General features: G+C 44.1%; 2 protein-coding genes across 2 annotated transcripts in view; one reads left to right on the top strand and one right to left on the bottom strand.

Moving 5' to 3' along the window:
• Window positions 1–3,804: 3,804 nt before the first annotated feature.
• Bag2 (BAG cochaperone 2) lies at window positions 3,805–8,724 on the top strand. Its single transcript, XM_019206615.2, has 2 exons — window positions 3,805–4,043; window positions 4,839–8,724. Exons 1-2 carry the CDS (start codon window positions 3,995–3,997, stop codon window positions 5,249–5,251), a joined length of 462 nt encoding a protein of 153 aa, XP_019062160.1. The 5' UTR covers window positions 3,805–3,994; the 3' UTR covers window positions 5,252–8,724.
• A 1,688-nt stretch (window positions 8,725–10,412) lies between these two features.
• Window positions 10,413–15,439, bottom strand: part of Rab23 (RAB23, member RAS oncogene family) — a 19,939-nt gene continuing 14,912 nt past the window's right edge. The window contains exons 5-6 of the mRNA XM_010617887.2: window positions 15,123–15,215; window positions 10,413–11,579 (exon numbers count right to left, since the gene is read on the bottom strand). Coding sequence (XP_010616189.1) covers window positions 11,440–11,579; window positions 15,123–15,215 — 233 coding nt within the window. The 3' untranslated portion in view covers window positions 10,413–11,439. The remainder of the gene's footprint in view (window positions 11,580–15,122; window positions 15,216–15,439) is intronic.

Here is a 15,439-nt window from a genome sequence, read left to right as displayed (position 1 = left end):
GCGGGGGGGGGGGCGGTGGTTGTGATTCGAGACAGAAAACTTTCCAGGAGCATGGCCAGGACCAGCCTTGATATGAGAAGTTCTTTCCCAGTTGGGACTTGCAGCAGCTTCCAAGATCTGTTAGTAAAGCAGAACTTCCCCCTGCTGCTAAGACAAGCCTTGGCAGATGAGATACTAAGAAATAGGAATGATAAAGTGGGATGGTCAGTTGCCTAACCAGAGTTCCAGAAAGACAATAAGAGGGAGATGGAGTTAACTAAACTAAAGGACAAGACATAGATAAAACACAATATGAGGAAGGTTAGCAGTAACTGATAAGCAGCATAAATGTGATTCAAATAAGCTCAGGTTCAGCTTTTGAAAAGGACACTTTAAACATGTAAATGCACCGTGCTAAAGGGTGCTTTCACTGCCTCCAGGTGGAGAGAAGGGCAGGGTGTTCTGCTCCTGCCAGCAGGGGACTGGGCTTTGGGAGAGATCAAGGCCCAGGGACCACAGAGAATGCTTTGGAAAGGAAAACAGCACACCAAGGCCCATGGTGCCACAAACTGCAGTCTTTGTAGCCTAAAGAATAACGTTTTGCTTCTGCTATAAAATGAACATGTAAATAAGAAGTTCTATAGAAGTGAAATCTGTGTTTTCACAAGGAAAATATCCTGGTAATTTCTATTAATCAGCAAAGAAGCCTTGTAGAGAAAAAATATCCCCACAAATCTGAAAAAGTTCTAATTTAATTTGGGTTTAATGATAAAATATCTTCATAGATTTATGTTTTTTCTAGATTGTCTCCTTTTAACCCATTCTTGTTGACTCCAGAGTTACTGTTGTAGTGTCGGAAGCCTTCCTTTTCAGAACAGAGTTCTTTTTATCATCTTGCATTTGAATGCAGACTCGAGTGTTGAAAAATTAATATATTCTTTCACCATCTTCTCATCACATCACCACTCTTCTGTGTCACTTATGGGAATGCTGGAGTCACAGGTGACACTTTAGTACGCTCAGCAGTCTCTCGAACGCGCTGGGCCCTGGTTTACTGTCATATTGCTGGTGTGAACACCTGAGGAAGCAGTGAGTCGGGCCTGAGGGCCTGAGGCTGCTCAGTCCCACTTTACAGAGAGCGTGCTTGTGTTTCCAGCGATGCTTCATGTCCGATCCCCCCAAATAAAGTCCCACCAGACCTCGTATCTGCAAGAATAAAGCCACACTGCGGCTTCCAGACTCGGTGCTATTCTGGGGTGTGAACGTGGGTGGTGGAGGGAAGGCACTGTGTGGCTGGGGGGGAGAGTAGAGAGGGCTGCGGGGCTCTGGAGTCGATCCTCCTCTGCACCCACACAAGGCAGCAGTTTGCTTGGCTCTTCCGTAATCATAGATTTTCACGTTCAGACAAATACATTGAAGATGTCTGTCCTGTCATTTCACAAAAGCTGGCAACTCACCTGTGATAAGTGATGTGGAGATAGAGTATTTTGAAAAAAAAGAATAAAGAAAGCAAGTTGGCCGGGGATTTAGTTCAGTGGTTCCGCCACCTGCCTCGCAAGTGCAAGGACCAGAGTTCAATCCCCAGTACATAAAAAAAAAGAATAGAGATGGAGTACTTTGAAACACGCAGGTTTTTTTCCTCTGGTTCTAATGCTTTCATGGCCTCGTCTTTTAGTGACCGATGCGTTTGTGTGTGAGGACCCACGTAAGGGTGCCTGTGTGCGGCTGGGGACAGAAGGGACAGCAGCACCGCTGTGGTCCCTCAGGGTCAGGCCAGAAGCCCAGATGGCTCCCTCTTGACCGTGAGCAAGACTGACACACCCAGCACTGCACTAGTACACTATGGGCCTCCTCAGTGCCCTGAAGAAAAAATAAGGAGCTAGGTAGAAAGCATGACAAAAGCTGTCACTGTTTAATTTTTTTGCAGATGATAGGATTATTAACCTCTTAGAAGAATCAGTGAATCAAAAAACTGACCATTAAAATTAATAAATATAAACGCTGCCAGTGATAAGTTGAATGAAGCCCAAAAAAGAAGCATTTCTGCCAGGGATTTTGCTCAGTGGTTCCACCTGCCTCTCAAGCACAAGGTCCTGAGTTTGATCTCCAGTACCAAAAACAAGCAAGCATTTCTGAAACCAGCAATACTTGACTAAAAAATTCATTCATTCATGTCAGCAAAAATACCCACAAAGTATGTGGAACACTCAAGTCCACAAAACTACTATAAAGAAAATTTCAAAATTCTAGTAAAAGCCAGACATGGTAGCACATGCCTGGAATCGCAGCACTTGGGAGGCCAAGGCAAGAGAATTGCCAGTTCAAGGCCAGTCTGAACAACAGCTTGTCTCATACATACTGCAAACATGTAAAAGAAGAAGAGAAACTGAGGATCACAAGCTGAATGGAGGGGAGAGAGGAAAGGAGAGAAAAGGAGTGAAGATGTGTCCTGTGTCCTGTACGTGGACCAGCTCCACACAGGAGTTTAGATGCTACATCGCACACCTGCACTAACTAAAAAATAGCCACTGAAAAAAAGAGAACCTGGAAACTAATCTGAAAAAAGTCTATGGAAGATTAAGTAAATGACATCATGCCCTTGAATGTAACACTATTATAAAGACGTCATGTTTCCTCCACTGTTTTTAGAAACCAAATAAACTTACCGTAAAGTTTATATAGGGGAATAAAGGCCCATAAATAGCTTCTTATCTTTAATGAACTGTGGTGAGCCTGCTCTACCAGATATTAGACCATATTATGACTGATCCTTCCTATTTTTAAAAATGTATGTGGGTATAAGATCCATTACCCTAATGTGTGATAGAGATTTCAGTGGTAAACTTAATGTACAAATCATTAGGGGAAAGATGGATTATTTGGTAAATAATTCAAGGAAAAATGGCTCTCTGCTTAGAAAAGACAAAACCCTTACCTAAGCACACGAGAGGATCCTAGTGGCAAACATACAGAATTTAAAACTGTAAAGTTAATGAGAAAACTATTTTATGATCTAGGTCTGGGGAAAGCCCTCATACTTCAAAGGCATAAACAAAGATGAACCGATCCCATCAGAATAAGGAGCTCTTCCCCAGGCTGAACAGTGAGACCTGCCCAGTGCAGGCCGTCCCTGACTAGGGTCCCCTGTGATGGGAGCCCTGGGAGATGATGCGGCACCGGAGTGCAGAGGGGCTGTGCCCTGTGCTGAGAAGTAGGCAGGCAGCCTGAGAGTCCACCTTGGAGTGCGCAGAGATAAAATCAGGTGGGAGCACACATGGGATATTATGCAGCAACCAGAAACTATTGCGTGGAAGTGTGCCCGGGAAACCTGACAGTCCTGAAAATAGAGTAATACTGAGTCCAAAGAAACAAAAAGTAAAAGCTCTGAATGATACAAATTTAAAGTACGCAGATACACAAATAACACAAATGAAATAGAACAGTTGCTCTGTGAGCAGGGAGAAAATGGAGGGAGGTAAGTAAATTAGGAAAAAAAAAAGGTGGGCTTAGTCATGTGCCTGTAATATAATCCCAGCATTCGTTATGGAGGCTAAGACAGGAGCATCGCTGCAAAGGCCAGCCTGAACGACACAGAAGACCCTGTTCTAAAAAAAATAATAATGATAATAATGAAGAAGAAACACGGAGGGGTTTTTTGTTTTTGTTTTTGAGGCAGTCTCCCTATACAGTTCAGATTGGCCTTGAACTCACTAGGCCAGGCTGGCTTCAAATTTACAGTGTTCCTCCTGCCTCAGCCTCCCAAGTACTCGGATTATAGGCGTGCACTACCACACCCAGTGAATGATTGTTTTTCGATGAATAATTTAAAGAAAAATTTTGAAAAAAGCATTCCTAGTGATGTTAAACTTGAATTGCAATGAATGAGGTGAGAGCACCAAGAGGAAGAGCACCCTCTGTGTAATGGTCACTGCCTTGTTTCCCCAATTTACACAGGGTGGAAGCTTTGCGGGAAGCTGCAACTGCTATTGAGCAAGAAAAGGAAGTCCTCCTGGAGATGATCCACAGCATCCAGAACAGCCAGGACATGCGGCAGATCAGTGACGGTGAGCGCCGCCTCCTGTCTGAGGGGCCGGGCCGCTTTCGCCGCTCTGCACTTGGGTTGCGCTCTGCACTTGGGTTGCGGGAGCTGCTGCGGCACAGCGGGCCGCGCGCCTAGGTGCTTCCCCCGCCCCTCAGGGGAGGAGGACAGGGCCCCTGCCAGCTCCCACAGCCCGAAGTCCAGGCCCACGCAGTAAAGCCCCGTCTCCCTCGGGCTCCCAGTCCTAACTTCCGTGCTCTCCGAGTTGCCCCGCTTGCTGCAGGAGCCTGAAAAGCAGCAGGTGAGGGTGAGGGCAGGACCAGAGATGTAGACAGAGGAGCCGAATTGAGGCGTGAGGGGAAGTGGAGGAAATTCAGAGCAGAGGTAAAGGACAGCCCCTTGACCTCGGGCCGTGTCAGCTGTCCTGGAGGGGCGAAGTCCATGCCTAGGAGTGAGACCAGGGCATCCTGCATTTCTTCTGTGGGACGTGTGAACCCCGCAGCTCTTCCCAGCACACACCCTACTGAGGGTGCATGTGACGTCCGGCCTGGTCATGGAGGCAGAGCTCCCCAGCTTGTGCAGAAGCACACACCTGGGACGCCAGCTGGTGTCCTGTGCGATTTTCAGGGAAAGGTGTTCTGCACCCGCTCTCCAGCCCAACACTTCATCAGTTACTTGTGTGCTAGAATTTGTCTTTACCTTGAAAAAGTTTCGTAGCAGAAGTGTTTAAAAGGTACATTTAGCCACCATGGAAGGCGTTGGTGTTCTTGACGTGGATAGTTTGTCGCCCGCTGATTATTTCACAACCTGTTGTGTTTAGGAGAACGAGAAGAACTGAATCTGACTGCGAACCGTTTGATGGGACGAACCCTCACCGTTGAAGTTTCAGTAGAAACCGTCAGGAACCCGCAGCAGGAAGAGTCCCTGCAGCGTGCCTCGAGGATGATAGACGACGTGGTCAGCAAGTTCCTGGAGGACCTGGGCAGCGCCAAGTGCCACTTAACGTCCCTCCACAGCGCGTGTTCCTCTGAGGTGCCACCGGGCCCGGTGGATCAGAAGTTCCAGTCTATAGTGATTGGTTGTGCCCTTGAGGATCAGAAGAAAATCAAGAGAAGACTAGAGACTCTGCTCAGAAACATCGAGAACTCAGACAAGGCCATCAAGCTGCTAGAGCATTCGAAAGGAGCCGGCTCCAAAGTTCTGCACGCAAATGCTGATAGCAGACTGAACTAGTCTCCAAGCCTGTGCGCACTCGGGTCACGTCAAGATGCTGAGACGCTACTTTAGGTGACGCTAGTTCTTTATGTCAGGCATGGCCACTTGATAGGAGAAGTTATTTCACATGAGCAAACTACTGCAGTGTCCAAGTTTTGCAACTCAATTGAAACTAGTATTTTAATTATCTAGACTTTATACACTGAATTTTTGCCTTATACTAGGATCTAGCACTATGTATTTTACTATTTTGTAGATTTGCACAGTATGTGGAGAAAGTAAAGCTCAGCTAGGGGCAAAGTGTCCCCACTCGGCTGGACCAGGGCAAATAAACAGCTCCAGGGCGGGAGCCTGCAGAAACTCCCGCCCTCCACGCTGCACACACCATGTGAACACGAAGTGTTTGGAGGATTCCGGAGGCATGGAAGAGCCTGTCCTGCGTCCTTCCACTCATACAGATGTCTCTGGGTATCTGCATGTATCACATTACTTTGAAGCTAAAGATTTATGCATATTTTACATACTTGAACACATAGCTTACAACGTGAGACGGTCACCTTTCGTCTTACTGATGTGAGTAGTTATATATCCACTTGGTTTCTCAAATGCATTCTTCTATAATGCTGCTCATCAGTTTAAAAGGCTGTGTAGCTGTGCCATACGTACTCGTCCATTCCCCCGAGGACATGTGGGTTGTTTGCAGTTTGTTGCTGTTACTGAGACAGCTGGATACACAGGGCTCTCTCCTCCTGGTATCAGTTCCCAGCACGGGGTGCACTGGGTCAACGCTGTATACATTTTCATGGCCTGACACTTCTACATTTTTTTGGTATAAATGCTGTATGAGTGTGTACTGTCTTCAATAATTAAATGTAGCCATTTCACCGAAATCTTTTCAACACTTTTTCTAACGTAAAACCTTATTTACTTTGCATCTTGCTTCCTACCTAGGTGGACTGATGTGTTGATCCTTTTTTATCCATGGTAAATGAAGTAACTGTAGAACACTTGTTAAATGTTCAATAGTACTACTGATGCACAAAAACCTCAACAACTTCTCTAAATGCTGCTCTGAAATTAGACTTCACACTCAGTCTTTTTTAGAATGTAGGGATTCACATAAAAAGATTCACACTGATTTTATATATTTTTCTGTGTAAGTGGTAATGAGCTGACTTTTCTGTGCAGAGTGCCAAATTAGTCTTTCTGTATGGAAAGCAGTGACAGCCTGAGCACTTGTCCACTGCTTTCCTTAGCCGGCGGCCGCACTGCCTGCTGGCTCTGCCTCATTGGGTTTCCGTCTCTCCAGAAGCCTCAGGCTCAGTGGGCTGATCTGCTCCGCTTTCGTACACACTGCTTGTGTCATCTTGTTCTTCAGCGGTGTCTTGAAAACTAAGAAATGGGCAATCAACTTCTCAAGTGCTGTCTGCACCCTCTTCCCCGTCAGTCTCCGCTGGTCACTGCGGCTCTGCCCATGACATGCTCTCTCAAAATGAAAAACATGCAGTGATTTATGTTATGAGATTCATGCATTTGTCCCTTTGAATGACTGATAAATGACACATGTGAAGTACATGTGACTGATAATGCTACTCCTGAAGGGTGGGTTTTACAGTTACAGATACAAAACAGTTAAAAGTGAGACTCTTGGAAAAGAAAGAGCAACAAAGACGGACATTTGAGCTCAGCCCATTCCGTGTGCGTGTGTGTGCTCACATGTCAGCGAGCAAAGTGAGATGGGTGTGCACAGAACAGCAGGAATGCAGGAGCCCGCTCCGCCCCAGCCCGGCAAGGCAAGGCCTGGGGAAGCCAACCCTCACCCTGGCCCAGCTCGAGATCCAGGAGGCCCTGCTCTGCAAGGAGGGAGTGAGACAGAGCTCCCACCTGCAGCTGTGCAGGCCTGGCCCAAAGTGAGCATCTGTTAAATAGGTCAGAAGTAGCCAGGCGCGGTGGTGATGCACACCTGTAAACCGAGCACTCGGGAGGCTGAGGTAGGAAGATTGTTAGTTCAAAGCCGGCCTGGGCTGTGTCATTTGACCCTGTCTCAACAACAAACCAATCAAAAGACCCAATTATTTTATACTACAGGACAAACAAGACTAAATAACTTTTTAAAATAAGAATAACAGTGATAGCATGTAAAAGAAATTTCCTGGGCAAAATTAGGGAAAGCACAGTGCCACCGAGCTGCATTCCAATAGGTCAGTGGAGTCGGAGTCATGTGCCTTCACGCGTGTGCTGTGTAGGACTCACTCTGGGTACGAGTGAGTCCCACGTAGGGGTGTTCTCCGGGGAACGGAACTGGCGTGTAAGGCAGGGACTCGCTGTATCAACTGCTGCTACCAAAAGGCGTACACTGGCTGCTGGAAAAGGGACTGAAACAGGCAGGGTCAAGTTATTCTGGTTTTTAAAGAAGTCGCGTTGTGCCTGTGTATGTAGTTCCACGGGCGATACACATCATACATGTCAAATGAAGTTCTAGCTTTGAAATGCATTTATTTTTTTGATTACTGGAATTCATCTTCGATGAAGTTTTAATCAAGGAGTGTTTTTTAAATTAAGTTTGAGGGAATAACCAACCCAGTACCAGTACACACAAGTGGTTTTTCATTTAAATTTACAAATACATTATGTATTAGCAACAAAAACATAGCAGGGGTCCAGTTTGGGCTCTCCTTTTAACCCAGTTTTTATTTTTAAAACAATTTTACCAAGACCTTGCTGTAGAGCTAACAGAGCATAGCCAGATGGCTCTCAGCATGACCTTGGTAACTGGACATTTTAGGCCCCACTGCGTTTGAAATAGGTTGGCAAACCAGTCTCCTGTATGATCTATGGATTTGACATGTGACAGCCTACAGTGAGCGCAGTACAGTGCTCCTCCTCCAGATTGCTATGCGGTAGAGGACAAGCTCCCCAAGGCCACTCTGTCCCAGAAACGGGAGCTGCCGCACCCACGCCGGTGTCCACGCCCGGGCCCAGCGCGCTGCCGCGTTGCGGTACCTGGAGTTAGGAATTCAACTCTCAGGCTGGGACACCAGGGGCACCCGAAGGTGTTCGGGAAAGGCCCCGCCCTAAGGACGCGGACAAGGGCGCACCACCCCGCCAGGCAAGTCCTCACCCTCTGCTGTTAGCTTCTGAAAAAGTACAGCGCCTCCAACTTCGGGCGCTCCGGAAAACCGCGCAAGCTGAGGGCGGCTGGGTACTGCTGAGTCCACAGGCTGAGGGGGAAGAGCTGACCGCACGCTGAAGTCGGCCACAGCGGCAGAGCACAGCGCGGGACAGCACACGCGGGAAGGGACAGGCCTGGCCGCAGCTGCTCAGCATCCACGCTGTCATCACACATTACAAGGGTGTTTGAAAGATTGAGGAGGCACAAGGGGAAAGGTTAATGTAAATTTTGAAGGTTTCAGAATTAGTTGAATAGAGGGGGTGAAGGGAGGGTAGGGGTAAAGGGAAAAAATGAGAATCAAGACCTGTCATGTAGAGGTACAAGGTACCAACAATGAATGTAACTGCACTGTATCCCTAAAATGTACCAATAAACTCAATTAAAGCCGAAAACAAAAAAAAGAATTAGTTCAATAGACAAACCTATTTAGGTGTAAAACACAGCAATGAAAAAGTAAAAATGTGAATACACAACAAAGATACCTTGTTTTTATAAAAAAAAAAGGGATTTAACAAAGTGACCATCACCAGAGATTAACTTTTTGATACAGAGAAGGAACACGCTTTCACCCATGCACATTAATCAGTATGCAGTAGAACTGAACCACCTTATGTAATGAGTGACTTTTCTGCCAATAAAGACAAGTTTATTTGCCACAACATGTATTTTGTGAAAAAATTAGACGATTTGAAGAAAATAAAGCAGTTGGATCACTAGCGGATGCAGGTACCCACTGTGAGGGAGTGAGACTTCCCGGTGCTTATCCCACCGCCGGCAACAGTGCTGTGAACACAAGCGCCTGCATTCACCGCTGTGACAGGTAACACCAGTCTCTGAACGCACGGACAGCAGCCGTTACTCCGACCACCTAACCACAGCACACCCTAGGGGTTCTGGCATACTCCAGCAGGAGGATGGAGGTGGTACAAATAGGAGACTTCAAAAAAAGATAAAACGTAAGAAATATGCAAAACATTTATGTATTTAGTACAAAATAATGAAAAGTGACTTCATGACACATTTTCCAAGAAGTTAGTTTTAAGTACTTTGAAATCTTATAAAAACCAGCTATGTTGAAAGGGGTTCTTTATACATTAAAACTACTAAACCAGTCTTGGTGGCTTATACCTGTAGTCCCAGCACTCCAGCAGGCTGATGCAGGAAAATCCCAAGTTTGAGCCCAGCCTGAGCAACTTAGCAAGCCTCTCTCAAAGAGGGCTGAGGATGTAGTTCATCTTGAAGGCCATGGTCTAATCTCCAGTAACACAAAACAAATGATGGATGATGAATGATAATCAGGGTGTTTGGGGGAATTTTTGCTTGATTTTGAGACAGGATCTCACTAAGTGGTCCAGACTGGCCTTGAGCTCTTGATCCTCCTGCCTCAGCCTCCCAAGTGCTGGGATTAAAGGTGTGCAGTACCATGCCTGGGTTGGTAATCAGTTTTAATAGAGTTTAATTACCTTTGTTTGGAAGGCTACTATCCCAAATCACAAAATTGATGCTGATACGTCATTACATGAGATCACATTTTAAATTATGTGGTACTGACAGAGCTCTTGAGGAAGTTCTACACAAACCAAAGGAAATAGAAATTTTTAAGTAATAACCTTAAACTATGGTACCATACAAAAAAGTGTAAACAAAAGGATGCTCTAGAGTTGCTGTGCATTATAACACCCATAAACTGGATTACGACTGAAGATAATCATTTATGTATTTTTTCCCCCAGTACCGGGGATCAAACTTGGGACCTTGTACTTCAAGGTAGGTATGGTGCCACTGAGCTAAATCCCCGGCCCAATCATTTATGTATTTTAAAAATAGCATAGGGCTGGGGATTTAGCTCAGTGGTTCTGCTGCCTGCCTTGGAAGCGCAAGGACCCGAGTTCAATCCAGGTTAAAAAGAAAAAATGGTTAACTAATTTTTTTTTGTTTTGTTTTTGTTTTTGAGAAAGGGTTTGGGCTGGCCTTGGACTATGTAGTCCAGGCTCACCTTGAGCTCTTGATCCTCCTGCCTCAGCCTCCCAGTGTTTGGAATTACAGGTGTGCACCACCACGCCTGGCTTTCAGCACAATCCTAAAAGGGGTTGTCAGTCAGCAGTGAAAGGTGTTGGCTGCAACAGCATGCATCACAGAACATCCTGAGCAACTGCAGCTGTACATCTTGAGGGCCGCAGTGGCAGGACAACAGTGTGAGGCACCATACGACAGCGGCCATAGGGAAAGGGTTTTACAGGAAGTCTCACTGGGAGAACCTGTGGCTTAAAACGTTTCTACCCCTCTTTTGTGATCCTGCCAGAGATCCTAAGAGAAAATAATGTAAATTCTAACAATAAAGCACTGTAAAAGGTTAATATTTTTGGCACGAAGCACTTTTTAGCTCAAGCTCATTTTGCAAAATATAGGCCTGGAATTTATTTGAACATGAAAGCTTGTACATACACAGTGTGTACGTCACTTTACACGATTAGCATCTACATTCCCTAGGCACCGCACAGGCCCTCCACGTGCTCCAGCGCAAGGGTCTGCACGCGTCCATCCTCGCTGGACTCATGGACGCTGCACAGGTGACGCCCAAACGCCCTTGTGTAGCCCAGCGAGGTTTCAGTTTACAGTGCACAACTATTTTGCTGTTAGTGTTCAGACTCAGTACTTTTCCATAAAAGCTGGATGGCCAATTTCATGAAAGAGTGCTTGCTATCTTTCCTTAATGCACAATATTAAAATCTGGACCAACACACCTAGGCATTTCATTCATGATTTCAGCATTACAATTCAGCAAAACCTGTTTTGATATTTCTTATACCATTCCTTCAAATACAGGACAAGCTTCATTTAATGTAAGTAAAAATTTAAAAATGAGTCCACAGGGCAGCAACATTTCCACCAGAGGTCTCACTCCACACTCCAGAAAGCACACATTAACATCTGTCCGTTCAGGAAGCCAGGAGGTGTAAAGTCTGCTAAAACACTGCTGGGTGTTTCTCAGTGAATGGCGGAATGTGATTCAACTTTCTCCCTCCACAGACGTTTAGGGTATGCTACAGTTGCTGAAGAGGTTCCTGTTTTTCTTGGTCCTCTCTTTGTTAGGTCTAAGATTGATGACGTCTCCACCGTTTAGGGTACTTGAATTCTGACTCAAGTGACTGCCGCCAGATGTATTGAAGACACCTGTATAGTGAGCAGGAAAACAGAGACTGACTTTGAGATACCTCGGAGGTACCTGAAGCATTATTAGTAAACAAAGTATTTTCAAGTGTTTACAATTTCATTTTATTGTAAAATGCAAACAAAATTTATTCCCTTGACTTTCTGGGGGAGGGGCAGTACTAGGGTGCCCAAAGCTTTGGTGCTGAGCTACATCCCAGTTCACTTTTTATTTTGCATTTTGAGATAGGGTCTCACTAAGTTGCTAGGTTGCCCAGACTAGGCCTGAACTTGTGATTCTCCTGCCTCAGCCTCCCAGAATGCTGGGATTTGGGGGCCTGTACCACCAGGCCCAGCTACCTTAAGCATTTTTAAGTGTAAATCAGTAGTATTAAATGCTCATGACATTGTAAAACCACAGCCAGCATGCATCTCCATTAACTGCATCTGTAGGGCTGGGGATTTAGCTCAGTGGTTCGGTGGCCTGCCTCGCAAGTGCAAGAACCCGAGTTCGATCCCCGGTACCAAAAAAAAAAAAAAAAAAAAAAAAAAAGGATAAAATTAACTGCATCTGTAAAACAAACTACTGCTAAGCCATAATTCTCCACTCCACTGCCCCACCTCTGCTCCTAGGACCGTGAGCACTTCCTACAAGTAGACTCACTTTCTTTTACTGTTGGGCTCCTTTCATTAGTACAATACTTTCAGGAGTCCTCCAGGTTGCGGCATACTGCAGGATGTCCTTCCTTTTTAAAAAACTCATTGAGTTTATTGGTACATTTTAGGTATACAGTAGCTGTATTCATCATTGATAATTTGTACCTTCACATGACAGGTCTTGGTTCTTATTTTCCCCCATTCCCCTGTCCTCCCTTCGCCCCTCCTCCCCTCCCTACTTACAAAGACTTTGTTTCCATTTTGTCCTTTTCTCCTATCTATTCTTTTCCCTTCTTCCTTTCCCCAAGCCCTACTTCTTTCACTTTGGACTCCCCCCCACCATTTCACATGATCTATTATACATTTTGATCCTTATTTATGTTTTCAGTTTCTCACACCAGAGAAACTATTAGGTATTTACTTACACGTGTGTCCTATTTATCTCACTCAAGAGAATGGAGTCAATGTACATTCATTAGCTATAATTTTTTTTTTTTTTGTACCCAGGATCAAACTCAAGTCCTTGCACTAGCAAGGCAGGCGGTGGAACGACTGAGCTAAATCCCCGGCCCTAGTTTCTCATTCTTTATGCCAGAACAGTGCTCTATCTCATTAGAAAGTGCATTTTCTTTATCCAGTCACCAGTTGATGGGCAATTGGATGGCTTCCAAGTTGTAGCTGTTACAAACTGTGCTGCTATGAACATGGATGCAGTCTATGTCCTTACCACCCTGAATGTGCCTCATCTAGTCTGAACATGGGTGCAGATGTATCACTGTGGTATGAATCTTTTAATTCTTTTGGAAAGATACCCAGCAGGGGAATAGCTGGGTCAAATGGAACCTCTAATCCCAGTTATTTGAGGTATCTCCATATTGATTTCCACAGTGGTTGCACCAGTCTGCACTCCCACCAACAATGGAGAAGGGTTCCTTTCTCCCCACAACCCCACCAGCATTTGTTATTGATTGATTTCTTGGTAGCAGCCATTCTTTCTGGGGTGAGGTGGAATCTCAGTGTTGTTTTCATCTGCATCTCTCCAATGACCAATGATATTGAACATTTTTTTATATATTTATTTGCTGTTTCTACTTCTTTGTCTGAGAAGCGTCTGTTCATTTTAGGTGCCCATTTTTGAACTGGGTCTTTAAATTTGGGGGGGGGTCTGATTTTTTGAGTTCTTTATATATTCTAGATAGTAGACCTTTGAGGAGCAGCTGTTAAAAATATTTTCCCACATTGAAGGTTGTCTCTTAGCTCTATTGGTGGTTTCTCTTGCAATGCAGCTTTTTAATGACATGAGATACCAGTTGTTGATTCTTTGTGCTAGTTCCTGTGCTACTGAGGTTTTGTTCAAAGTCTTTTCCTATATCCATGTCTTCAAGAATTCTACCTAACCTATCTTCCATCAAGTTTAGTGTATGTTTTAATATTTAGATCTTTGATCCACTTCAATTTTTGTTTACTGCATGGTGACAGATATGAGTCTAGTTTTAATCTCTGGCAGGGTGAAATACAGTTTTTCCAGCACCATTTATTAAAGAGGCCATCTTTCCTCCAATGAGGATGTTTGGCTCTTTTGTCAAAGATGTGGTGGCTGAGTATGTCTGGAGTTGTTTCTGCATCTTCTAATCTATTCCATTGATCCTCCAGTCTGTTTCTTTGCCAGTACCATGCTGTTTTTATCACAGTGGCTTTGTAGTACAGTTTCAAACTGGGGATTGTGATACCCACTGCCATGCCTCTGTTGCCTAGAACTGCTTTTGCTATCCTAGGTCTCTTATGGTTTCAAATGAATTTTTGTTTTCTCTAGTTCTGTGAAATATACTGTGGGGATTTCAACTGGGATTGCATTGAATCTATATAGCAGTTTTGGTTGTATGGCCACTTTCACTATATTGTTTCTTCCTACCCAGGAACAAGGGATGTCTTTCTATTTTCTTACAACCTCTTCAGTCTGTTTTTTCAGAGTGCTGTAGTTTTCAGTGTAGAGGTCTTTTACTTCCTTCTTTAGATTAATTCGTAGATATTTCATTTTTTGGACACTATTTTGAAAGGAATTGTTTCCCCAGTTTCTCTCTCAGTGAATCTGTAATTTTTGTACAAAAAGGCTATTGATTTCTGAGTGCTAACCTTGTATCCAACTACTCTACTGAACCTGTCAATTAAGTCTGGAAGTCTTTTGGAGGAGTTCTGGTATCTTCTATGTAGAGTATCATGTCGTCAGCAAATAATGACAGTTTAACTTCTTCCTTTCCTATCTTTATTCCTTTTAATTCTTTCTGTTGTTTAATGGCTGTGGCTAATGTTTCCAGCACTGACAAAATTGGTAAGAACAGGTATTTTAAAACTCTTTTCTAGACAGGAATGACGACACACACCTGGAATCCCAGTATTCGGGAGGCTGAGGCACGGCAATCACGAGGAGTTCAGTGCTACCTTGAGCTACACAGTAAGTTCAAGGTCAGCCTGAACTACATAGTGAGACCCTGTCTCAACAAAACAAACAAAACACTTTTTTTCTATAAAGGATAGACCTTTATAAAAAGTTTATACTTGTGGTACTGTATTAAATTGATTCATAAAATAGTAAAAAAACTTTTAACACAATATCTTTTCACAAGAGATCTGATATTTGTAAGTTCAATAATCAACTGAACACTTTTTGATAACGTTTCTTAAAGAAATATCCACATTACATATAAAAAATAAATATAATAATGAACAGCTGGGCAAGGTGGCACATGCCTGTAATCCCAGCACTCAGGAAGCTGAGACAGGAGGATCACCCTGAGTTTGAGGCCAGCCTGGGATACATAGTGAGTTTGAGATCTGTCTCAAAACGAAAAAAAAAAAATGCACAGAGGATACATACCTGATAACACCAGCTAAAATTTCTTGGGTACTTACCTATTTTGTTACTACTTGAATGTTGCAGTTGTGGATCCTCAGCTGTTTGTTGTTTGAGTTTCTGAAGATATTTTTCGGCCAAATATTTAAAAACTAGAATAAACACACACACTAGGTCAATATGATCTATGCAAATATTACTTATAATATTTATATTTACTAAACATTTAAAATTAAACTAGAAGAAGCAATAGCATAGATAAAAATTCAACTTTCAACAGGGCTAGGGATTTAGCTCAGTGGCACCGCCGCCTGCCTCATAAGCACAAGGTCCCAAGTTCAATCCCCAGTACCACAAAAAAAAAAAAAAAAAAAAA

This window comes from Fukomys damarensis, unplaced genomic scaffold (genome assembly GCF_012274545.1).
Source record: "Fukomys damarensis isolate Sample0158 unplaced genomic scaffold, DMR_v1.0_HiC HiC_scaffold_27, whole genome shotgun sequence".
Lineage (NCBI taxonomy): Eukaryota > Metazoa > Chordata > Mammalia > Rodentia > Bathyergidae > Fukomys > Fukomys damarensis.
The sequence above is the reverse complement of the archived record's forward strand: the minus strand, read 5'-3'. Positions and strand labels throughout refer to the sequence as shown.

Coding starts and splice junctions, on each gene's coding strand:
- Bag2 (XM_019206615.2), top strand. CDS start 3,995: ATGATCCACAGCATCCAGAACAGCCAGGACATGCGGCAGATCAGTGAC. Junction 4,044..4,838: donor CATGCGGCAGATCAGTGACG/GTGAGCGCCGCC, acceptor TGTTGTGTTTAG/GAGAACGAGAAGAACTGAAT.